Below are 25,598 nucleotides of genomic sequence, written 5' to 3' on the forward strand. Positions count from 1 at the left end.
TCGGTCTTGTCTGTTTTGTGTGGCGTGCTTGTAAAAAGGTGATCCTTAACTTTTTTTGAAGAGTGTAGTGATAGCCAATATTGGATATGAAAAGGTGATATCCACATCTAGTGCAAATGAGAGGTAGTGATAATGACACACGTGCCTAGTATCAATAGTGTCTATATATACTTGTTGATATAGTTCTACTTCTTTTTGTCACACTTCAAAAATACTGCAACTGAGACGTAGTGGTAACGGGAATTACCCCCTGGAGGGAGTGTGGCATCCATTGTGTACGTCCGGTAGTAAGGTAATAGTATTCTTGTTCAAATGAGGGAGTAGGAGGTCCGGGGTTTCCGGAACCCCCCTCCCCCAGCATAACATTTTTTTTAAATGAAAAACAAGTCGCGTAAGGCGAAAATACAATATTTAGTCAAGTAGCTGTCGAACTCACAGAATGAAACTGAACGCAATGCCATTTTTCAGCTTCTTCTTCTTCTTCTTGGCGTTCGCAGAGGTTACACAATCAGTCCAGCACTGGTGATAAATGTTGTCGTTTTCTCCAACTCCTGTCGACTGCCGTATAGTTTGGTCTGCAAGGGAGTTGGTGACGGCCACACTTCTTTTCGTTCCTCATCTAGTAAGGGACATCGCTGTAAGATGTGTTCCGCTGTTTGGTCCTCTTGACCGCAGGCACAGGTTGGTGATGGTGCCAGCTTGAACTTTCGGTTCATGTGAGCATTGAGCCTGTTGTGGCCAGTACGCAGCCTGATGAGGTTGACTTGCTGCTCTCTGGACATTGTGTGGTAGTCATCTCTGTTTGTCCTTGGCCTCATCAATGCCTTGATGATTGTCTTCTGCTCACTAAAGCTGACACTGTTTTCAGGTTGGTCTTCCACGGCTCCTTCTTTTGCCAGCTCATCTGCCCTTTCATTTCCTGGTATCCCACAGTGTGCTGGTATCCACTGGAGGACAACTCTTCTGGTTTGTCTGACCATCTGTAATGCTTTGGCCAGCTGTGGGAGTTTGTCGTTCTCTAGGGCCTGAAGGACTGAAAGGGCGTCCGAGAGGAAGACAACTTGGTAGCAAGGGTCTGCGGAGTCCTGAACGAAGGAGGCGGCCTGCATGAGAGCTTCTGCTTCTGCTTTATAGTTTGTGCAGTGTTTGCCAGTGGCAACGCTGGATGTAGCTGTATGTCCCCCAGGGAACTGGATGAGAATGCCTGCACCTCCATTGAGCACGGCGTTAGTTGCTGATCCATCGGTGTATACATGGATCCACGCCTTTTTTGGGTACTGTTCGTCGATCAGGGCTAAGGTGAGTGCCTGTCGAGCTGTGTCATTCTGATCTTCTCCTGAGGTAACATGTGGAACACTGGTGCAGATCTGGATGCCTGGTTTCTCTGTTGCCTTGGGGGTTTCCTCTTCTTCTTGAGTCAGAGGTAGAGTGTTCTGTGGAAGGACTTCCCTGTACTGTCGAGAAAGTCTCTTGCTCTCGTGTACAAAACTGCTCCGTTTAAGCCGGTTCTTGGTGAAGTTGCTCAGTCTGTGCTTCATGGGGTGGTCGGGTAGGCACTTGAGCTTCTCGGCCTGTACCATAGTCTTGGCTTCTCTTCTCTGACAGAGGGGTTGGATGGTGGTAAGCTTCTCCATTTCCTCGATGGGCGTGGATTTCATTGCACCGGTGATGAGTCGGAGGGCCTGGTTTTGCACACGGTCAAGGGTCTGCAGGTTTGTCTTGGCTGAGGTTGACCACGCTGTGGAGCCGTACTCGAGGTGGGGTCTGATTGTTCCCTGGTATACTGTCTTCAGTATCTTCTCGTTCGCTCCCCAGGTGGTACCTGCCAGCTTCCTGAGTATGGCTAGCTTGCGCCGGGCCCTTGTCTCTGCCTGTGCAATGTGTGGTTTCCAGGTCTGCCGTCTATCAAATGTGACACCAAGGTACGTTGCTTCTTCATCCTCTCTCAGAGGAGTTCCACCAAGCCTAATGGTTCCGGCTTTCTGCTTTGGCGACAGTGTGAATAGGGTGGTGGAGGATTTCTCCTTGTTGATGGAGACGCACCAATCTTCTGCCCATGCGTTCAGCCTATCTGCCGCTTGCTGCATTCTGTAGGTGGCAGTACTTGCGTTCTCCTCCTTGCACCAGATCACAAGGTCGTCTGCGTAGAGAGCAGCTTTGATCCCCTTGGGCATCTCAGACACCAGATCGTCAATGAAGAGAAGGAAGAGTGTGGGGGAGAGGACTCCGCCCTGAGGGACGCCATGACGAAGGAGGAACTTCTTGCTTTTGGTCTGGTCGACGTTAACTCTTGCCCTGCGGTTATAGAGGTAAGAGCGAATCCACTGGTACATGTTGCTGGACACGCCTTTCCTCAGCAGTTTTACAAGGAGTCCATCTTTCCAGACCTTGTCAAAGGCCTTCTGAAGATCTATCCAGGTGACGAAGACCAGCTTCTGTTCCTGAAAGGCATCTTCAACTTCTTGCGCCAGGTAAGTGACCTGATCTTCAGTGCTGCGGAACTGTCGGAATCCAGCTTGTTCAGGGGCGAGGAGGTTCCTGGATTCCAGGTACCACCTGAGGCGCTCGTTCACAATTCTCTCCAGGGTCTTCACAACACAGCTGGTGAGGCTGATTGGGCGATAGCTGGTGGCCCTCTTTGGATCCTTCCCTTTTTTTAAGATGGGGATCATGATCGCTTCTCGCCAGAGTTGTGGTAGCGATCCTTCTTGCCAGCTGCTGTTGAAGACCTCGAGTAGCTTGTTCTCTGCTGCACTACCAAGGTGGGTTAGCATCTCGTTGGTGATGCCGTCTGGGCCAGGGGACTTCTTCGCCTTTGACTTTTTCAGAGCTGAGTGCAGCTCGTGGAGTGTGAGTGGTTGACTCATGGCGTCCACTGTCGACTGTCTGGCAGGTCTCTCTCTTTTCTCTCTTCTTGCTTCTCTCTGTTTCTCGGGGCTAACATGGAGGTTGCTCTCAGCTGCATAGCTTTCAGCAAATTGGTTGGCAGCATGCTTTCCAGTTAGCACCTTCCCGTTCTCTTCTAATGTGATCTTTCCTCTGCTGGTGTTCTCATCATTCAACTGCTTGGTGAGCCTCCAGAGCTTTCTGCCATCCTTCTCAAGGTTCAGAGAGCTTGTTTTCTCTTGCCAGCTTCTCCGTCTTGCCTGTAGCTTCTTTTTGAGAAATTTGGCTTTGGCTTCCTGGAGGCGGATGTTGTTGTTTTGTGACGGGTTGACTTCTGCTTCCCTTCTGGCGTCTGCCAGATCATCATCCAGTTCCTGCAATTCATTGCTCCAGTAGGGCTTATAGTCTCTCCTGGCACCCCTGGGAATGGACTCACGCGCTGCTCTGAGGATGCTCATGTTGAAGTCCTTCGCCACCATGTTGATGTCTCGACCCTCGACTCTGATGTCTTTGGTGAGTTCGCTGGTGCGGTGTCTAAAGAGGAACCAGTTCGCTCTTTTGTAGTTCCACCGAGGGAAGGAAGCTTCAGTGCAGGACTCCATGCCCAGGGTCAAAAAGACTGGCCGATGGTCACTTCCACCTAGCTGTTCTCCGACCTCTCTGCTGGTTAGCTGGTGCATGTCTTCCGTGCAGAAGGCTAGGTCAGGAGTTGATGTAGTGTGCCATCTTCTGGAGTAGAATGTAGGGCAGTCAAAGGGACTGTTCAAAAGGATGAGACCTTTGTCGTCCTGCCAGTTCTCCACCTCTTCTCCTCTCCGATCCAGGTGGTCATATCCCCAACTCTGTGAATGACTGTTGAAGTCACCCACCACGATGAAGTTGGAGGCCTTTGCGGGGATCGTGTCAAGGGCGAGGTGTCTATCATTGGGGCAGTAGAAGTTGACAAGATGGAATTCCGATGTCTTCGTCTGGATTCGAATCACCTGATATTCGGAGTCCTCCATGTGCGTTTCTATCAAACAGGCATTGATGTTGTTCCTGATGAGGGTCAGGATTCCTCCTTTGCTTCGGTCTGTTCTGTCGGACCTAAGGCATTGGTAGCCTCTCACTTTGAAGGACTTTTGGGGTGTCAGGTGCGTCTCCTGAATACAGCAGATGTTGATGTTCTTCTCATGCAGGATATGCTCCAACTCTGTCTTCTTGTTCAGGATACTTTCTGCGTTCCAGTGCATGACCTGGAAAGGTCGCTGCTGACTGGGTTTCTTCCTGGTTGTGGTGGTGCCAGTCACTTTCCTCCCGCGTCCCCTGGCGTGACAAGACGGACGGGAGGGACCTCCAGTAGTTGGGGCTGGGTCCCTTTGAGGCATGGGACCCGACGCTGCTCCACCCTGGGGGGTCCTCAATGGGCGAGCGCCATTTCCATCTGTGCTGGTTGATTGTGTCATCATTTGCGTAAGTGCGTGTACCCGTGGTTTGTTAGAATGCGCCGTGCGGCCCGGGTCCTCCGTCTTCAGCATTCGGGGTTTTCTGTCGGGGTTACCTCACCCTTAGCTCATGGCCCGTACGTCCTACCCTGAGAGCACAGGGGGGAGGATTTTCCGGGATCCCACCCAGAGCCAGTTTGGTCCGCGGCCGCAAGCGGCTGATCTCCATATCTGAAGACCGTTCCCCTATCCGCCACCCGGGGACGCGCTGGGTTGGGGGTGGTCGCCCCACTGAAAATCCCACACTGGGTTAAGAAAGATCAGCCTGTCCCAGCCATTTTTCAGCAAGACCGTATACTCGTAGCATCGTCAGTCCACCGCTCATGGCAAAGGCAGTGAAATTGACAAGAAGAGCGGGGTAGTAGTTGCGCTAAGAAGGATAGCACGCTTTTCTGTACCTCTCTTTGTTTTAACTTTCTGAGCGTGTTTTTAATCCAAACATATCATATCTATATGTTTTTGGAATCAGGAACCGACAAGGAATAAGATGAAAGTGTTTTTGAATTGATTTTGAAAATTTAATTTTGATAATGATTTTTATATATTTAATTTTCAGAGCTTGTTTTTAATCCGAATATAACATATTTATATGTTTTTGGAATCAGCAAATGATGGAGAATAAGATAAACGTAAATTTGGATCGTTTTATAAATTTATATTTTTTTTACAATTTTCCGATTTTTAATGACCAAAGTCATTAATTAATTTTTAAGCCACCAAGCTGAAATGCAATACCGAAGTCCGGGCTTCGTCGAAGATTACTTGACCAAAATTTCAACCAATTTGGTTGAAAAATGAGGGCGTGACAGTGCCGCCTCAACTTTCACGAAAAGCCGGATATGACGTCATCAAAGACATTTATCAAAAAAATGAAAACAACGTATGGGGATATCATACCCAGGAACTCTCATGTCAAATTTCATAAAGATCGGTCCAGTAGTTTAGTCTGAATCACTCTACACGCACGCACACACGCACACACATACACCACGACCCTCGTTTCGATTCCCCCTCGATGTTAAAATATTTAGTCAAAACTTGACTAAATATAAAAAAGAAAGAAAATTGAAAATAAAGAAAAAATAATCGACCAGACTGCTCCATTTTCCTGTTGTTGTTTTTCTAAATCTAAATTCGGGCTTCGCGTCGTCGATCTGTCCCGAAAAGAAATTTGGAAACCCCCCCAAATCATGTGATCCTCCCTTTAGGTGATCAATAAATTAACAAAATATGTGTTGTTCATAATGTACGCTGCATGACATAATAATTGATAACATGACAGTATTCCATTTTCTTGTGTAGGTATGTATTTCCGTTGCTATCACTGTGAGGCTGCATTTACTGATTTTCCTGACGCACACTGTTAAATGACATCCCAAGTGCCGTTATTGCTGATTGACATCATTGACGCCATTGCTTAATTTAAGAGGCAAACATAGAACACACATACATTATTAGTTTTCTATCATTGCATTCACCATGCGCATTTCTCTTCAAAGACTTGTTAGATCTGCTAACTGTTGTGTGGCAAGGGATTGCCGCCCAAAAGACTGTCGATGACACGACATTAAGGGGAGAGGTGGCACAAACAATTTCTACTGGATGTTTGCACTTTTTCTTGCAATATTTGTATGCATTAACAAGCAAAAACACATAAAAAGACTCATTTGTGCAAATGTTTTGCCTGAGGATCTTTTTTATGGGTAAAAACGCTAGATTTTTGACAAAAAAACATAAAACAGCCTATTCTGCTCGAGCGTGATATTTTAAACTGTTCTCAAACTAACAACCTCATATTTTTGTTATGAACTAACAAGTAGTATTTCTCAGTAGTTACAGAGCATTTTTATGAGTATCAGCCTTAGTTCCCAGTAAAAAAAAATTAAATTGGGCGATATTATATTTTTGCTTCAAAATGCTATGTCAGGTTTTCATTCCAATTCATAAAAATAAAAATAAGTTTTTTTGGGAAAAAGCGCTTCTGTAACTACGGGGCGAATTCATTTACAATGATTGGGGGGAAAAAATTAGTAGTCTACCACAAGTAGATGGGAAGTGAAGACCATCGCCGTGTGGTTACCGTCCTTGAAAATCACATTCTGAGAAAATTGCATTTGGAAGTTTGTGAAGTGATTTGCTGCGCACAGTGAAGACAGATTGACAAACCAAGAGTTTGTGTGCATTCAGGTACTTTTCACTGACATTTTCCAATACTCCAAGTACTCTTCACAATCCCCTATCAGTCCAAAGTTGCACATATGGACATCAGACTGATGCTACACTCAATGAAACATCAAGTACAGTGATTATGATCAGCTGGAAATAAGGCGTTTGGAATTTTACTTGCAACTCTCGATGTTCTCAGTTTTATCGCAGGAGCAGACAGATATGGTTTCTGCTAATTCTTGTTTCCATCACACAAAAAGTGGCCGAGTTTTGATCGGAAATTGCTTCGAAGTAAGCATTATTTTTTTTCTCCAAAACTCATGCAGCTTTAGGTAGGAGGACGCCAGTCGGGCTTCTGCCAAAATAAACTCCAGACACAATGCTTCCCTGACAGTGTCAAGGATTCAATGATCTAGAGGGAGAACAAATATCAACTTCTTATTGGCGACATAGAGTCGGGATGAAATCCAACAGATTTTAGCCCAAAATTTGATTCACTCGAAAATGCACCCAGTTGTTGCGTTTCTTGAATGAGAAAAGTTGGATTTTGCAAAGAAGCAAATATCTAAGTCAAAATATCATTGTTTCACCAAGAATGAGATACATGAGTGGAAGATGGGTCCGAAGTTCGATTAGCAGTACTTTAGGGTGTAACTGAGACAGTCAAGGTGGAGTTTATGTGAGATAACCAAGGCCTGACGTCCTACCTGTTATTCAGGCATCGCGGACTCAAAATTCACACCGACCGCAAGCTTATTTTTCTTTGCTGCTCGATCTGCCGCAAGTTGTAATTTCCTCTGCCTCTTGCATGATGGATACCCGCCGAATGTATCTTTTAGAGGCGGAGTTGAGATAAACATCGCTGTTTGAGACGTCGAACCGATTCGAAATAACGTCCGCGTGTTTATGCGGATGTGGTGCGCACGCATGCGCAGAACGACTTCCCGGCTGAAAGTTATTGGTAATGACCAATCAGCGAATAGATTTTCAAAGGTAAAGGTCACTTTCCAAATATGGAACATTTTGCAAGTGAAAGGAGCCTTCGCCAGCTCTGTGTTATGGCCGTTGAGGGGTACAAACGGACTTTATTTTCATGACTGTGACATCGTCAAAAAACGGGAATTCCCGCTGAGTACGGTGCATGCAATAAATTTGACAAACTCATCGACATGTTGCTGCTGCTCAGCCATGAAAAACTCGAATTTTGTTGTAAGTTTGCAGATTTTTAGCATTCACTTAGTTTGCAAATCATAACTTTATTGAAAAAAAGAGGATGAAAGTGACAAAATAAACATCATGCAGTTATTCTAGGGTGTTCAAAGTACCTAAATATGCTAAAAAACCAAATCACATCATGTGACCATTTTGGATTACAATTCCGTGCCACTTCTGCCCTTAAAATATATACCGAGCAACAAAAGAAACGCGAATTTTCTCCAGAAAAAAAGTTTAATCACAATTTTAAAATGTCATTTCTCATAAACGTAACATCGAAACGAATCAAAATCACGGTGGTATGTTCCTCGCACACTGTTCTTGCCTATATATGGCATAGTCTTTTGCTGCCACGGGCAAAGGGAGCCTCTGCAGATGAGATGGTCAGTACGGTGTGTGACCCCCATGGACGTTGATGACGGCCTGGCAGCGGCGCTTCATGGAGTGAATAAGTCGGTTGATGGCGTCTCTCGGGATGTTGCACCAGGCATTGATAAGAGCCTTACGCAGTTCTGCGGCAGTTCTTGGTCCTGGGCGTAACTGGTTGACCTTTCTTTGAAGTTGGTCCCAGAAATGTTCAATAGGATTCAAATCTGGGCTGAGGGCGGGCCAGGCCATGATGTCGATGTTATTGTGCTGCAGGAAGAACTGGGTGACCCTGGCTGTGTGCGTGCGAACGTTGTCTTGCTGCAGAACACAGTTTCTGCGCGCCTGGAAAAAGGGCACAACATGAGGCTGTAGGATCTGGTCAATATAACGCTGTGATGTGATGCCGTTTCCCCGACCAGGACCAAGATTGTTGAAAAATACAGGTCCCATGGATTGGTTGAGGCCGATTCCACCCCAGACCATGACGTTTGGTCCACCCTGGTCATTGTGTTTCACGACGCAGTCACCAGCATAGCGTTCACCTCTTCCTCGCCACACTCTGACACGCCCATCAACATGACTAATGCAGAAACGGCTCTCATCGGTGAACAGAAAGTTTCGCCATTGTCTCCAGTTCCAGTTGATGTGATCCTGGGCCCACTGCTGGCGCGCCATGCGATGTCTTTGAGTGAGGACTGGTCGTCTAGCGGGACGGCAGTTTTGGAGGTCTCGCTCAGCAAGTCTTCTGCGTATTGTCTGGCCACTGATAGGTCTCAGGTGGTTACCGATGGTGTTCCTGGCTGTTTCATTTGCTGTATGGAATCGGTTTCTCAAATGATGACGCAGGGTCTGGCGATCTTGTCTCTGTGTGGTAACGCGATGTCTCTGTGTGGTAACGCGAGGTCTTCCACTTCGTTGTGTATCAGCAGTGCTTCCAGTGCTTACAAAACGTTGCTGAAGGCGATATACTGTTGACAGATGCACATTGAAAGCGACTGCTACCGCTTCTGGGTCATCACCAGCCGATAATCGACCCACTGCCCTCTCGCGTTGTTCTGGTGTCAATCTTGGCATCTTGACTCTGTCAAAAGTTAGACTGGCAGTACGCGTGCCATGTTCTCTTTTTATTACTAAATGCATCAGTGAACACATGCCACACATGAGGTTTCCCCTACTCCGCTTGCACGTGCTGTAAGCGCGCATCATGTGTTTCACGTGGAAACTGCTTGTCCCGTGCGTTGAGAGAGCAGCAATGGGAAAATATTCACACAACAGATTTTTTACACATGACTGCATAGTGCATCTATATCCCGAAAATTGTCACTATCAGATTAACTGCGTTTTTTAAAATCAAAATATCGAAAAATAATTCGCGTTTCTTTTGTTGCTCAGTATATATATCTCCCGGTGTTTTTGACGCACATGCGAAGCAAAAGTGAGTCAATGTACTCACCCGAGTCGTCCGTCCGTCCGTCCGTCCGTCCGTCCGTCCGGACGTCCGTCCGTCCGTCCGTCCGTCCGTCCGGAAAACTTTAACGTTGGATATTTCTTGGACACTATTCAGTCTATCAGTACCAAATTTGGCAAGATGGTGTATGATGACAAGGCCCCAAAAAACATACATAGCATCTTGACCTTGCTTCAAGGTCAAGGTCGCAGGGGCCATAAATGTTGTCTAAAAACAGCTATTTTTCACATTGTTCCCATTTTCTCTGAAGTTTTTGAGATTGAATACCTCACCTATATATGATATATAGGGCAAAGTAAGCCCCATCTTTTGATACCAGTTTGGTTTACCTTGCTTCAAGGTCAAGGTCACAGGAGATCTTCAAAGTTGGATTGTATACATATTTTGAAGTGACCTTGACCCTGAACTATGGAAGATAACTGTTTCAAACTTAAAAATTATGTGGGGCACATGTTATGCTTTCATCATGAGACACATTTGGTCACATATGATCAAGGTCAAGGTCACTTTGACCCTTATGAAATGTGACCAAAATAAGGTAGTGAACTACTAAAAGTGACCATATCTCATGGTAAAAGAGCCAATAAGCACCATTGTACTTCCTATGTCTTGAATTAACAGCTTTGTGTTGCATGACCTTGGATGACCTTGACCTTGGTCAAGGTCATGTAAAGGTCAAGGTCAAGCATGTGAGTCGTATGGGCTTTGCCCTTCTTGTTATTTAATTCCGTTTGTTTGGGTTGTCGCTATTGACTTTAAAACTGACACGCCGGCAAAAACGCCGCTAACGCGTGCACAGAGAAGAGCAAGCATCGTGAATCTTCAATTCTATAAATAACCAACACTGGTAGCTGCCGACCTTCTGCTAGACACACATGAATACCGTGGGAAAATAAATAATTACTGGGCAGTAAAAATAAATACTGGGCGGTAGTTAAACGACAGTTTGACTTTGAAGGACACAATATTGCAGCCTTTTAGCCAGCGTGTCAGTTTCAAAGTCAATAGCAACTACCCAAACAAACTGAATGAAATAAAAACACGGGGAGACCCTTTTTATTGATTGTTTATTTTTTTGTTTTTAATCTCAGTTGCATGCAGGTGGCTGCTACCGCATTTTAGTGTTTTTTTGTCTTCTCTCTCACCTTTGTTTTTTGAAGCGGGAAGCATCCTTCTTCATGGTTATTTATTTTATTTGTTTAATCAAATGTTTACATGTTTAAGTTAACAAACTTTATCAATAAACTAATATCATGTTAAACAAAGATTATTTTTTTTAAACATTCCTGCCTAAAATTATTTGTTTTAATCAATTTTGCTATTATAACGTACTCTTTTGCACATGAAGAAAATAAACAAATGCCAAAGAGTAAAAAAAAATCACGGGCAGATGGAGATTTAAACTGGACTCAATCACGCATCAGCCGAACGAGAGAACCGTTCGGGCACGGAATCAGTTAAATACATTGACACTGTAATGCATTAAAGAAGACGCAAGCACGCTTTCACCACAAGCCGGTATGATCGAGCATCGGTTGAAATCTTTCGCGAACGGTATCTCGTATTTGTCCGCAATACATTGGTGCTTAAATGACACCAATGTGTGTCCATGAGGGACATAGGTCTACAAACAATATCTGAACAAGATTTACTCAAAATTGACGGTTTTAGAGGAGGGGGATGGGTCCTTTACAGCTCGGGGACACCCGGGTAAGTCCTACCGGAGTTTCATAAATAACACTTAGCGGACTTATTGAGCGGAAGTAGTTTTACAGGCCGGTATATGAGTTGCAGCTGTTTGAAGAATACGGGCCCTGATTAATGCATGTGGGAAATTATCTTTATTCTTGAGCGTTTATGACGATTATGAAGATGGTGAGTCGTATGAGCATTAGGTCTTCTTGTTTAACTTTGTTTCTTCTGTAACTCTCTCCCAGTATGCACAAACTTGACCTTTGGAAGGAATTCATGCAATATGTGCCCTCCTGACCAGTCCTGCAAATACGTCTGCAACAAAGTGTATGGCTGTGACACATTGGGTAAGCCAGTAGTATAGTGCAACAACGTGTATGGCTGTGACACACTGGGTAAGCCAGTAGTATAGTGCAACAAAGTGTGTGGCTGTGACACACCGGGTAAGCCAGTAGTATAGTGCAACAAAGTGTATGGCTGTGACACACTGGGTAAGCCAGTAGTATAGTGCAACAAAGTGTGTGGCTGTGACACACTGGGTAAGCCAGTAGTATAGTGCAACAAAGTGTATGGCTGTGACACACTGGGTAAGCCAGTAGTATAGTGTTACAACGTGTATGGCTGTGACACACTGGGTAAGCCAGTAGTATAGTGCAACAAAGTGTATGGCTGTGCCACACTGGGTAAGCCAGTAGTATAGTGCAACAAAGTATGTGGCTGTGACACACTGGGTAAGCCAGTAGTATAGTGCAACAAAGTGAATGGCTGTGACACACTGGGTAAGCCAGTAGTATAGTGCAACAAAGTCTGCGGCCGTGACACACTGGGTAAGCCAGTAGTATAGTGCAACAAAGTGTGTGGCTGTGACACACTGGGTAAGCCAGTAGTATAGTGCAACAAAGTGTATGGCTGTGACACACTGGGTAAGCCAGTAGTATAGTGCAACAACGTGTATGGCTGTGCCACACTGGGTAAGCCAGTAGTATAGTGCAACAAAGTGTGTGGCTGTGACACACTGGGTAAGCCAGTAGTTTAGTGCAACAAAGTGTATGGCTGTGACACGCTGGGTAAGCCAGTAGTATAGTGCAACAAAGTGTGTGGCTGTGACACACTGGGTAAGCCAGTAGTATAGTGCAACAAAGTGTGTGGCTGTGACACACTGGGTAAGCCAGTAGTATAGTGCAACAAAGTGTATGGCTGTGACACACTGGGTAAGCCAGTAGTATAGTGCAACAAAGTGTATGGCTGTGAAACACTGGGTAAGCCAGTAGTATAGTGCAACAAACTGTGTGGCTTTGACACACTGGGTAAGCCAGTAGTTTAGTGCAACAAAGTGTGTGGCTGTGACACGCTGGGTAAGCCAGTAGTATAGTGCAACAAAGTGTGTGGCTTTGACACACTGGGTAAGCCAGTAGTATAGTGCAACAACGTGTATGGCTGTGCCACACTGGGTAAGCCAGTAGTATAGTGAAACACAGTGTGTGGCTGTGACACACTGGGTAAGCCAGTAGTATAGTGCAACATACAAAGTGTGTGGCTGTGACACACTGGGTAAGCCAGTAGTATAGTGCAACAAAGTGTATGGCTGTGACACACTGGGTAAGCCAGTAGTATAGTGCAACAACGTTTATGGCTGTGCCACAGTGGGTAAGCCAGTAGTATTGTGCAACAAACTGTGTGGCTTTGACACACTGGGTAAGCCAGTAGTTTAGTGCAACAAAGTGTGTGGCTGTGACACACTGGGTAAGCCAGTAGTATAGTGCAACAAAGTGAATGGCTGTGACACACTGGGTAAGCCAGTAGTATAGTGCAACAAAGCGTGTGGCTGTGACACACTGGGTAAGCCAGTAGTATAGTGCAACAAAGTGTATGGCTGTGAAACACTGGGTAAGCCAGTAGTATTGTGCAACAAACTGTGTGGCTTTGACACACTGGGTAAGCCAGTAGTATAGTGCAACAAACTGTGTGGCTTTGACACACTGGGTAAGCCAGTAGTTTAGTGCAACAAAGTGTGTGGCTGTGACACACTGGGTAAGCCAGTAGTATAATGCAACAAAGTGTGTGGCTGTGCCACACTGGGTAAGCCAGTAGTATAGTGAAACACAGTGTGTGGCTGTGACACACTGGGTAAGCCAGTAGTATAGTGCAACAAAGTGTGTGGCTGTGACACACTGGGTAAGCCAGTAGTATAGTGCAACAAAGTGTATGGCTGTGAAACACTGGGTAAGCCAGTAGTATTGTGCAACAACGTGTATGGCTGTGACACACTGGGTAAGCCAGTAGTATAGTGCAACAAACTGTGTGGCTTTGACACACTGGGTAAGCCAGTAGTTTAGTGCAACAAAGTGTGTGGCTGTGACACACTGGGTAAGCCAGTAGTATAATGCAACAAAGTGTGTGGCTGTGCCACACTGGGTAAGCCAGTAGTATAGTGAAACACAGTGTGTGGCTGTGACACACTGGGTAAGCCAGTAGTATAGTGCAACAAAGTGTGTGGCTGTGACACACTGGGTAAGCCAGTAGTATAGTGCAACAAAGTGTATGGCTGTGACACACTGGGTAAGCCAGTAGAAAAGTGCAACAAAGTGTGTGGCTGTGACACACTGGGTAAGCCAGTAGTATAGTGCAACAAAGTCTGCGGCCGTGACACACTGGGTAAGCCAGTATTATAGTGCAACAAAGTGTGTGGCTGTGACACACTGGGTAAGCCGGTAGTATAGTGCAACAAAGTGTATGGCTGTGACACACTGGGTAAGCCAGTAGTATAGTGCAACAAAGTGTGTGGCTGTGACACACCGGGTAAGCCAGTAGTATAGTGCTACAACGTGTATGGCTGTGACACACTGGGTAAGCCAGTAGTATAGTGCAACAAAGTGTGTGGCTGTGACACACCGGGTAAGCCAGTAGTATAGTGCAACAAAATGTATGGCTGTGACACACTGGGTAAGCCAGTAGTATAGTGCAACAAAGTGTGTGGCTGTGACACACTGGGTAAGCCAGTAGTATAGTGAAACACAGTGTGACACACTGGGTAAGCCAGTAGTATAGTGCAACAAAGTGTATGGCTGTGACACACTGGGTAAGCCAATAGTATAGTGCAACAAAGTGTATATTCTTATTCTTATTCTTATGGCTGTGACACACTGGGTAAGCCAGTAGTATAGTGCAACAAAGTGTGTGGCTGTGACACACTGGGTAAGCCAATAGTATAGTGCAACAAAGTGTGTGGCTGTGACACACTGGGTAAGCCAGTAGTATAGTGCAACAAAGTGTATGGCTGTGACACACTGGGTAAGCCAGTAGTATAGTGCTACAACGTGACACACTGGGTAAGCCAGTAGTATAGTGATAGTGTCAAGGAATGCTTTAGGTTTAGTGAACTGGATGGTCCGGTGTTCGTTTTTCCGTGCACAGGGTTTCTGCACTCACACACTCAATCATACATGTTGACACACCGAGTCACTAACTATCACTCACACACTCAATCATACATGTTGACACACCGAGTCACTAACTATCACTCACACACTCAATCATACATGTTGACACACCGAGTCACTAACTATCAGGCACATGCATACGGGATGACGACAACACGCACTCGACCAAGACACACAACGAATGACCATTTAATAATAATAATAATAATAATAATAATAATAATAATAATAATAATAATAATAATAATAATAATTGTCAGTAAGTACTGGTGTCACATGACTGATGTGAACCAGTTGATTGGCTAATGGCGATGCGCTTAAATCTGTTAGCGCACTCCTGGAGTGCGCTAACTTTTCCACAGAGCGTATTCTTACACCCTTTGCCAAAGCGAGACTGTACTCTCATCCTCAGAATTAATTAATGACATGTAGCTTATATTCTCCACAATACCAATGATTATGACCATAAATGTCCTGCTTTCCAATTAAAGCAGAAGTGTTTTTTTCTGACAGATTGCATGCGCCTGTGCCACCCACAGTTGCACTGATCTAAAAATAGAACCCGCTGTGTCTACTTTTTCAGTTTCGACTTGCGAAGATTCCTCTCATAATTATGCCATGTTGGTGGCATGTACCTTATTATCCACATTACCAAATGATGAGTTAGTATACAATTCCCAGCAGCTAACAGAAAACACAAGTGTTATTCCGATAACGTAGCAGCTAGATCAGCACGTAGCAGACTACACTGAAATACGACTGCATCTGTTCAGTAAATGAATGTTTTCCGTTTATTTTAGGGCAAGAACAATCGGAATCGAAAACGTGTAGGGTTTAGAACGGTCTTACCACATATAAGACTTATTACCAGCCTGCTTAATGTGTGCAGACTCAGTGCAACGGGACGAGCAATTTTTGTTTTTGAAATGAGACTCAGTGCAATAGCCTAGCAGACGACATAAATCCCGCTCAGCAAATTAACATGTTAGGCAAATGTGAACGATAAAACGATGGGGATATAATACGTGTAGGGTTCAGGGCATTCTTACCGTTCATATTTAGTACCAGACTCCCCGATGAGGGAAGATACCACACGAAAAACATGCCACGTTTATTTTGAAAATGGGCTTTCCGTCGACCTTGGCAAGGGGCAAAACTCTGCACAGTCAATCTGTCGAAGCTCGATGAAGGTTTCGAACCGCAAATAACTGAAAGCACAGTCCTTTCTCCGAGTTCAAATGAGAGAAAGATCATCACTGTTTAGCTTAACGCTACACTGGAATTTACCAACAGAAATTAAAACAAGAGTTTGCGTGTGATGAAAGCACGACACACGAGACAGCCCACACAAAAGTAGATCTTCTATACGACCTGACCACACAGTTATGCCTATTCAAATGCGCGTAGCAAAATGTGCGTGTTGTATCTTCTTTTTTCTCTGGCGGTACCGACAATATCGTTATTGTAACAATCCCAGTGCACTAAGGGATTTATAGAGCAAATCTCGAAAATAATTATTGAACTCAGCGCTATGCGCTTCGTTCAATAATGAATTTTCTCGATTTGCTCTATAAATCCCTTAGTGCACTGGGATGTCTCAATAACTTAAATAATAATAATAATAATAATAATAATAACGATTACTTATATAGCGCGTAAACCTCGTGGTGACAAGCCCAGAGCGCTTTACACTTACATAATCATAATACAAACAAGGAAAGATAACTAAATCCGAACAAATTCAAACATGGTCACACACACCTACACACGCACGCACACACACACGCATACACACACACACACACATACGCGCGCGCACGCACACACACACACACAATCTTTCTTTCGTCATTGTCAATGTTCAGGTAACCCGCAATGTCATTCCATGTACGCATACGTTATACTAGTACAACACACACAGGCACATACACATCTTCACGAACGCCACCTTTTAGTAGATAATACACGTGGCAGCGCCAATGACTCACCGATCATGGGATCTCCTTCAGAGGTCTAACTTAAACATGTGTGTTTTGAGGGCTGTTCAGAAGGCAGATGGTGACTGGGAATCCCTGATGCTCCGGGGGATTTTCTCCCAGACAAGAGGTCCCTGGTACTTGAAGGATCTCTCAAATCCATAGTTAGTTGATTTTCTGTTTCTTTTTGGTTTTCTAAGTACATTGGTATCTGTTGCAGAGCGAAGAGAGGAGAGGTTTGAATATTTTGATAACATCTCAGAGAGATAAGCAGGTCCTGTACCATTTCAAACATTTCGTTATTGAATCCAATCCAATCATAAATCAAACAAATCACGTCAACAAATACTGCCTTGCCATAATGAAGCTGAAGATGTAACACAGTCCGGCACTACAAACGTACTATATAGCATGACTTCCCTTCTTTATCTCTGTTAATCTAGGGAGAACATATCCAGCGATATTTCTCCGTAGGCCTAAAGCTCGCCCATGATCTAGGCGAAATAACTTGCGCAGCCGCAGAAACAAGAAAATGGATTTTTTTTATGATATGCTTGGGAGCCACGCAAATTTGACCTCTTGATTCCGACCATGAACCCAATGTTGATAATCCGGAAGGTCGTACCAGAAATTCAGATCTATCTCTGTCCGATTCATAGATTCAACCTACAAACTGCGACCTCATCTGTGATCAGATGGCCAAGCAATATGGAAGGCGAAAAGGGTCAAATGATCGATCAAAAGGATCGTATGGAAGGCGAAAAGGGTCAAATGATCGATCAAAAGGATCGATCAAAAGGATCGATCCTTTTCGCGTTTGACCCTTTCCGCCCGGCGCGCGGAAAGGGTCAAATGATCGATGAAAAGGATCGATCAAAAGGATCAATCCTTTTCGCGTTTGACCCTTTCCGCCCGACGCACGGAAAGGGTCAAATGATCGAGCAAAAGGATCGATCAAAAGTATCGATCCTTTTGCATTTGACCCTTTTCGCCCGACGCGCGGAAAGGGTCAAATGATCGAGCAAAAGGATCGATCAAAAGGATCGATCCTTTCGCGCTGTTTCGGAAAATCATGGAACGGATTAGCACAAAGAACGAATCTAGAAAGTAAAGTAAGTAGATTACGTGTTCTGGTGCGGCGTGAAGAAGCATGAAATATCAAGAGAAATAAACAAAAAATTCGTCTTGTTTTAGCGAGTACATTTAGGGGTGTGTAGTTAAAATTACTGTGTGAAAAGTGTTTGGCGCGAAGCGTTCGTCTGCAACAGATCTAGATGTGCCACTTTCAGCACGTATACAGGAACGTGTACGGGTAACGTCATCAAATCTAGTTTTTACGTCACGCGTTTGAGCCGAGATCTGCAGTCTTGGTAAACAACGTATGATTTGGAACATTGGAGAAAAAAAGTGAGTCACGGGTGACGGAATATCTACACGTACACGTACAGGTCTTTGCTACACGTTCGATCATCTAGAACACTGGACGCACGTACACGCGAACTGAAATCTGAAGTCAGTTTGCCACCAAAATGTGAACTCCAGACTGTGTGCCGGTAAAATTCCGGTTCCACTTTTTGTCAGCACCGGATCCAGTAAAAGGATCGATCCTTTTGATCGATCCTTTTGATCGATCGTTTGACCCTTTCCGGGCGTCGCGCGGAAAGGGTCAAACGCGAAAGGATCGGTCCTTTTGCTCAATCCTTTTGCTCGATCATTTGACCCTTTTCGCCTTCCATAGGATCGATCAAAAGGATCGATCAAAAGGACAGATCCTTTTACTGGATCCGGTGCTGTTTAAAGCACTGTGAAATACATCAATACATAATTTACTGTATTGTTTCAGCACTGTGAAATGCACCAGTAACGAACTCCTTGTACTGTTTCAGTACCTTTCAATGTGGCAATAAAGAAGACAGCTTCGATGAGTTCCACTCTATATGGTGACGCATCCTTTGTTATTGACGGCGCGCTCGGCGACAGCGACCCTCATCTTTGTACCGCCACCAACCCGAGTGTTGACGGAAGCAGAGCCCGCTGGTGGCAGGTGGACACAGGGGAATCCTACAGAATCTTCAAATTGCACGTCCACAACCGCGTCGACGCCTCTGGTCAGTACAACACTCAGCGTCAGAAGAAACCTAAAAAAAAATAAAAAATAAAAAAACAGCGTCAGAAGAAACCTGATACATAATTAAACAAGTCTCTGTTATTATCCTCTTTTTGGTCAGCCTTTGAAAAAGGGGAACTATCTGTATCCCAGAAGCGAGCAGCAATCACACTGATACACAAAGGAAAGGGGTTGAAACGAGAGCACCTACATAACTGGCGTCCTATATCTGTAACAAACACCGACTATAAACTATTAGCGAAATGCCTTGCAAACAGATTAAATCAAGTCATCAATTACTTAATAAGTGAAGATCAAGTTGGTTTAAAAAAAAAGAAGAAATTCCAGCACTGTTATTAGAATGATTGATGACGTCATTGAATATATGAATAACAGTAATCAACCAGGTATTTTAATGGCGCTAGACTACAGAGCTGCTTTTGACACGATTTCTAAAGAATATATGCTCTGGGCGTTCCAAAAGTTCGGATTTGGTAAATATTTTATTAGGTGGGTCGATACTTTAACAAAAAATACAGAGAGTAGTATTAATTACATGGGATGGATCTCGAGTCCATTCCCATGTGATGCTGGAATAAGACAAGGATGTCCATTTTCGCCATTAGCCTTTGTTCTGGCCCTCGAAGTGTTAGCAATCAAAATCCGTGCAGATCAAGATGTTAAAGGGATTAAACTGCCAAGGAACTCTGATAGACATGGTGAAATTCTTAAACTACTTATGTATGCTGACGACATTAGTTTCTTCCTACAAGATGAGAAAGACCTAAGAAACGTATTACATCTTATAACTCAGTTTTCAAAATGTTCAGGGTTAGCAATGAATGATCAAAAGACAGAAGCAATGTGGCTTGGTATAAATAAATTTTCTGCTGACCGACCATGTAATATTATATGGAAAAAACAAATCAAAATCTTAGGAATTCATTTCAACAACTCTGTCCCAGCCTCCAACCTAGAAGAAAACGGGGAACCTAAACTACATAAAGTAAATTCATTAATAGCAACATGGTCGAAAAGAAACCTAAGTATAATGGGGAAAATTTGTATAGTCAAAACATTAATGTTGTCACAGTTTACTTACGTACTGCAATCTCTATGTGCCACAGAAAACTTCATCAATAAGCTAAATTCATCTCTATTCCGATTTATCTGGAAGAAAAAATATTCAAACAAAAGAGCTTATGAAAAAGTTAATCGAAAATTTTTAATTACATTTTCATTTGATTAATATACTTACCCGAGATGGTTCCAGTACCGATTATTGTACAGAATTTTGCCCACAGAAAGGTTTCTATTTTGGCGAAAAATTGTGGATACGTCATTGTGTACATTTTGTGGTAGAAATGAAGAAACCCTTTTACATCAGACTTTTGGATATAATTTGTAAATTGGCTAAAGGCGAACTGCACCCATTGCGACAACTTAAAACTGTCTAAAGCACTGGTTCTTCTTGGAGTGGCGAACAATGTAGTCACCGATAAAGCTTTTGATGTGTTATTAATCTGTGCCAAACACCATGTATATATTTCCAAAATGAACAAAAAGACCCCTCATTTTCAGACATTTAGTAGAAACTTTAAGCAAAGATTTATGTGTGAAAAGTATAACGCAGTTGTGAATAATACAGTAGATAAATTCTACAAGGATTGGCGCCTGTATATGCACGTTTTGATGTAACCCTTAGGTTTTTTCGTTCTTAAAACCTTTTGATAATGCGACCACCAAACCACTGAACATCCCCCCCTCCCCATTCCATTCTCCCACCCCATGTATGTTGTAATTGTCCAAGTGTGCTTTTCTGTTCTATGATTCTGTCCTTTCGGTTAGGTGATGTCCTGTAATGTACAGCATATACATGTAAAGAAAAAAAAAACTGTACAAAAAGAGAATAAAAAATTAAAAAAATATACTTACCCGAATCACATGATTTGCATTGACACACTTCGAGATGCTTAGGTCTGATAAATGATACCCGTCTAGGTATAAGGGAAGCAACCCCAACTAAAAAAGTGTCAGCACCATGGTACCTGCCACACTAGGTTGCCTCCCCTTAGGGTGAGCTACGTCACCATTGGTGCCTACCACGTGATATCTCAATCGACTTATAGAATACTAAGAAACTATAAAGCGGGGCAGGCGGGAGGGAATTACCCATGTGATTCGGGTAAGTATATTATTCAAATGAAAATTTAATTAAACATTTTCGATTAAATTACATATTCTTACTCCGAATCACATGATTAGCAGATAACTCCAACAAGGTGGTGGGTAGGATCAAAAAAGTTCAAACTCACTCTTAAGTTCTGTAGAGACATACTCCAGCTGCCACCAAGGCAGTAATGGACCGAAATCCATCCTGACAGACGGCAGCAAAGTCTCCCTACAAAAACTGATAAAGACAAATTCCAAGCGCCAGTAAGCTGTGCGCAGGACATCATCCAACCTCCTAAACCGTAAAACGGCCCAGGAGGAGGCCCAGGCCCTGGAAAATGAGCTCGGGCCGAGCCGAGGGGAAAGATAGCGGATAGCTACAACAAGGCGGAGGGAAAGAAAATCCCTTGCCAAAAACTGGCCCACTGCCAAAAGTCAGGAAAGGACCCCGTGAGAAAGAAACATCTAACTCACTCTAAAACCCTAGCCAGGAACTGGCCCACTGCCAAATGACAGAAAAAGGACCGAGAACCATCCTGATTGACAGCCGCGATGTCTCTCAGGCAAAAATGCGAAAGACAACATCAGAGAGCCAGTAAGCTGTGCCCAGCACTTCTTCCAATCTCCTGAACCGTAAAACAGTCCAGAAAAAGACCCAAGCCTTGAATAAACCCGAGCCGAGTAGAGGGAAAGACAAGCTGACCCCCCCCCCCCCCTTTCTATTGGAAGGAAATGCTAATGGCCTGGAAACGATCCGTGCGTAAGGTTGTCGCTCAGCCCTGAAAAGGGCCAACCCTCACGGTGACCGTAAGGCAACCATGCCCAAGTATGAACCCTTGGGATGGAGTAAGGCCCGAAAGGCCTTTGAGATAACAGTCAGCTCCAGAAGAGTGACCAATCTCCGAAAAGAGAAAGAGAGAGAGACCTGAGTACCAGGTACCAGAGTCCAACTCAATGAGAAAATCTCAAAAGGAGACAGTCACCAGTCGTCCTCTACCAGTCCCTGCGAAAACAGAGAGAGGGGTAAAAGAGGAAGCAGCGACCTATGATAGTGCGTAAGCACCGGAAATGCGGAAACCGCAGTGGTCAAAGCCTGATGTGACCGGTGACCCTAAACAAAATGACGAAAAGTCAGAGTGTTCGCAGAGCAGTCTGCTTGTAGGAAATTGACTGAAAATCAAAAACCCAAAACAGAAAACAAGACTGGAAAGGAAAAACGGAAAACCGTGAAGCCAACCAGCCATAAGGCTCCCTGAACAAGAGTACTCAGGGAAAAGGGCCCGAAGTAAAATTCACGGCAGACCAAACCCAGAAAAATTCCTGAGTTTAGCTGAAAAGCCAAACGCGTCTGATTACCTCAAAACTGAGAGTCAGACACGGAGAACAACAGGCAAACATAAGTAATAGTTGCATGTGGTAGAAGGGTGACCGTAACAGGCAACCCAACCCACCGGAAGTCGACCCGACTCGCCTCATGCCAGGATGAGGGAGAAGAGGAAGAGACAAATCTAAAGACACGGAGACCGTAGTCGCCCATGCCAGGCAGGAGACTATTACACAGGCTAAGGCTGAGAGCCAAGACGCCCGTAGGCCGGCCATAAAAGATGCTGGACTAAAAGCCCGCACCAAGAGAACCGGAACATTAACTAGACCTCTGCCGAAAGGAGAGGAGTAGCCAAAAAAGCTGAGAAAGGTGATAGGCCACAAGAATGACTCCTCACCATGCAGTGCCAAAATCAATGCACCCTCAGGAAAATCTGAATGTTACTTCCGAGGCCAACTCAAGTAAACCTTAAGTTTGGACGAAACACCAGAACTCGTCCGATCGCTAGAGAAAGACAGAGTCAGACTCGGCGAAAGACAAACTAGGACCAAGACCATAAGAGAAAGCAACAACCACCACCGCCAACGGATGGAATGGCTGTTGCACCAGCCGAGGCTAAAAACCCCGGATGCCCTAAGGCCGGCTGTTGTTCAAAAAAACACAGACTATAACGTATGTGAAAGAAAGAATCTCTCCGGTCAAACCTGAGCTGCGGACTTAGCCTGAAAGGGCTGAGTCTGCTTAGGTAGAGCCTGTTTTGCTGCTTCAAAGCTTGAAGAGCAAAAGAAGAGACCTGAAGGTCCCTACAAGTCTCTAACTCCTACCTCCTGGCCTCCAAGGCCAGGAGGCCGAAGAGAGACCCATCCACCAAGGGTGAAGAACTAAGGGTGTCTCTCGTTCATTCCTCATAAAACTAGGAATGGACGAGGAACAAGTCCCGTCTGTACATAACCGCATGGACCTTGTGCAGAGAGGAAGACCTCCTCCGTTCTAAATTCACCCTAGCAAAGGTGGAGAAAGCATCCCCTGCGTCCTGCTATTTACTGAGTGTAAAGGGCGCCAAGGACTCCGTAAAGGAGTGTCTCCGAAATGGAAGCAAGTTCCAAAAGCTGTCTGCCCACTTCCTCCGAGGGGAAGAGAGTCTGCTCAGAGAGCAGGAGACTCGAATCGTTCCCCAAATAAGAAGTTCCGGCGTGACCTGCAAAGGTGCACGCGAAAGGGCAAAAGACGACAGCAAATTCCGGGACGTCTTGGGCGACGGCAACTCTAAGCCGCTAATGTGCCGAAAGAAGAAGCATGCGCAGGGGAGGCAAACCAAACCCGCGCCAGATCCATAGCTGGCCGTGAGGACCGCAAAGAAACCGGAACTAGAGGCAGCCGCTGCCGGAAGACAAGGGTTTGGCAAAGATGGGAGAGAGTTGAAAGGCCACCAAAGGCGACACCTTAAAACGGAAGTAGCCTTCCCTCTCTCTCGCCGACTGGGAACCAGTCCTCATCGAAAAAACATCTGCAGAAGCAGTTTCGAAGAATAAACCCCTTCCGGACAAAATCTGGAAGAGACTTCAGCCGCCGCTTCAAGAGCCACCTTGAAGCGGGACGACAACCCCTAGAGCGTCTGCTAACCAACAACCGACCGAGAGTCCGACGTGGTAAGCGAAGGGGCTGGCTCAAAGCCATAAGAGCCCAAGAAAGGACGCTGAGCGGGGGAGGCCGGAGCCTGAAGCCCCTTTCCTGCCGGTAAACGACCCAACCTCACCACCTGACTAAGAGTAGGATGGGAGGCATCGAAAACCGAAGGCCAGGAAGTGCGGAGATCAGCCGAAACCACCACCAAAGTGAGTGGCAGCTGCTAACCCGACTGAGGCAGGAAGCCTGCATGCCCAAAGGGCAAAACCGTGTCCCACGTTCACCGACGACCAAGAGGAAGCGACGGGAATGGAACCGGGAACACCGGGAGGAGCCGGGAGTGCAGCAGACACGGAGGCGCTAAGCCAAAGCTGGTGCTGCACAAACTGATGGCTGAAGCCTGGTAACCAATAGGTAAACCCTAGGACCGAACCGGAAGGGACAGCAACATGTCCACTAACCGATAAACCTATACTTCCGACAAGAGCCGGAAGCGCAGCTGCAAAAAACGACTGCTGACGTATGGATAGGCTCGAACCGGATGGGACCAGGCAGGTCCGCTAGCCGGTGAACCCATGCTTCCGACTGCTGACGAAAATCGAGATTAAAACCGGATGGGACCATAACAGGTCTGCTACCGGTAAACCCACACTTCCGGCCGGAACCGGAAGAGCAGCTGTCGCGTACGACTGCCGACGTAAGGCAAGGCTCGAACCGGACGTGACAGCAGCCTGTGCACTAACCAGTGAACCTACACTTCCAGCCGGGGCCAGAAGAACAGCTGTCGCGGACGGCTGCTGCCGTAGGGCAAGGCTCGAACCGGACGTGACAGAAGCCTGTGCACTAACCAGTGAACCTACACTTCCGGCCGGAACCGGAAGCTCAGCTGTCGCGGACGACTGCTGACGTTGGGTAAGGCTCGAACCGGACGTGACAGCAGCCTGTGCACTAACCGGTGAAGCTCCACTTCCGGCCGGAACCGGAAGCGCAGCTGTCGCGGACGACTGCTGACGTAAGGCAAGGCTCGAACCGGACGTGACAGTAGCCTGTGCACTAGCCGATGAACCTTTTACTTCCGGTCGAAGCCGGAAGCAGCTGTCGCGGACGACTGCTGACGTAAGTCGAAGCTCGAACCGGACGTGACAGTAGCATGTGCACTAGCCGGTGAACCTCTTACTTCCGGCCGAAGCCGGGAGCAGCTGTCGCGGACGACTGCTGACGTAAGTCGAAGCTCGACCGGACGTGACAGTAGCCTGTGCACTAGCCTGTGAACCTCTGCTTCCGGGAACCGGAAGAGCAGCTGCCGTAAACGACTGCTGCAGACACCAACCTTGCTGTGACCGGATCCCCGGAGGGACATGCACTGTTGCGCTACCGCAAGCGGAAGGCAACAAATGCCGGCCAGGAAGAGAAGAAGAAGGTCCCCATAGGGACAGTCCTGAATCGTCACGGCGGCCAGCAGCCTGGTCAAGAGAAGACCCGGAGTCAAACAGACGCCAAGGAGAGTACATCCCCTAACCCCACGGCGAGGAGCAGAGATGGCGACGATGTCCGCCCGCGTCATAGCCTAGCGAACGAGGGTACCTATCTCTGGAAAAAAGTAAGAGATAAGAGTAGGCCCCAGAGCACTAGACTCTGGAGCCGAAACAGTAGTCAAAGACGGCAGCCTTAGA

At 45.7% G+C, this 25,598-nt stretch overlaps 1 protein-coding gene and 1 long non-coding RNA gene across 3 annotated transcripts in view; one reads left to right on the forward strand and one right to left on the reverse strand.

Moving 5' to 3' along the window:
- The window catches only part of LOC138972612 (uncharacterized), a 198,220-nt gene that overhangs the window by 96,970 nt on the left and 75,652 nt on the right, over nucleotides 1-25,598 (forward strand). For both annotated transcript variants that reach the window (XM_070345269.1, XM_070345270.1), the window contains exons 6-7: nucleotides 11,526-11,627; nucleotides 18,583-18,804. In XM_070345269.1, the coding sequence (XP_070201370.1) occupies nucleotides 11,526-11,627; nucleotides 18,583-18,804 (324 nt within the window). The remainder of the gene's footprint in view (nucleotides 1-11,525; nucleotides 11,628-18,582; nucleotides 18,805-25,598) is intronic.
- LOC138972619 (uncharacterized) overlaps nucleotides 1-25,598 on the reverse strand; it is a 101,371-nt gene that overhangs the window by 61,661 nt on the left and 14,112 nt on the right. The window lies entirely within an intron of this gene.

This window comes from Littorina saxatilis, linkage group LG8 (assembly GCF_037325665.1).
Source record: "Littorina saxatilis isolate snail1 linkage group LG8, US_GU_Lsax_2.0, whole genome shotgun sequence".
Classification (NCBI taxonomy): Eukaryota; Metazoa; Mollusca; class Gastropoda; order Littorinimorpha; family Littorinidae; genus Littorina; species Littorina saxatilis.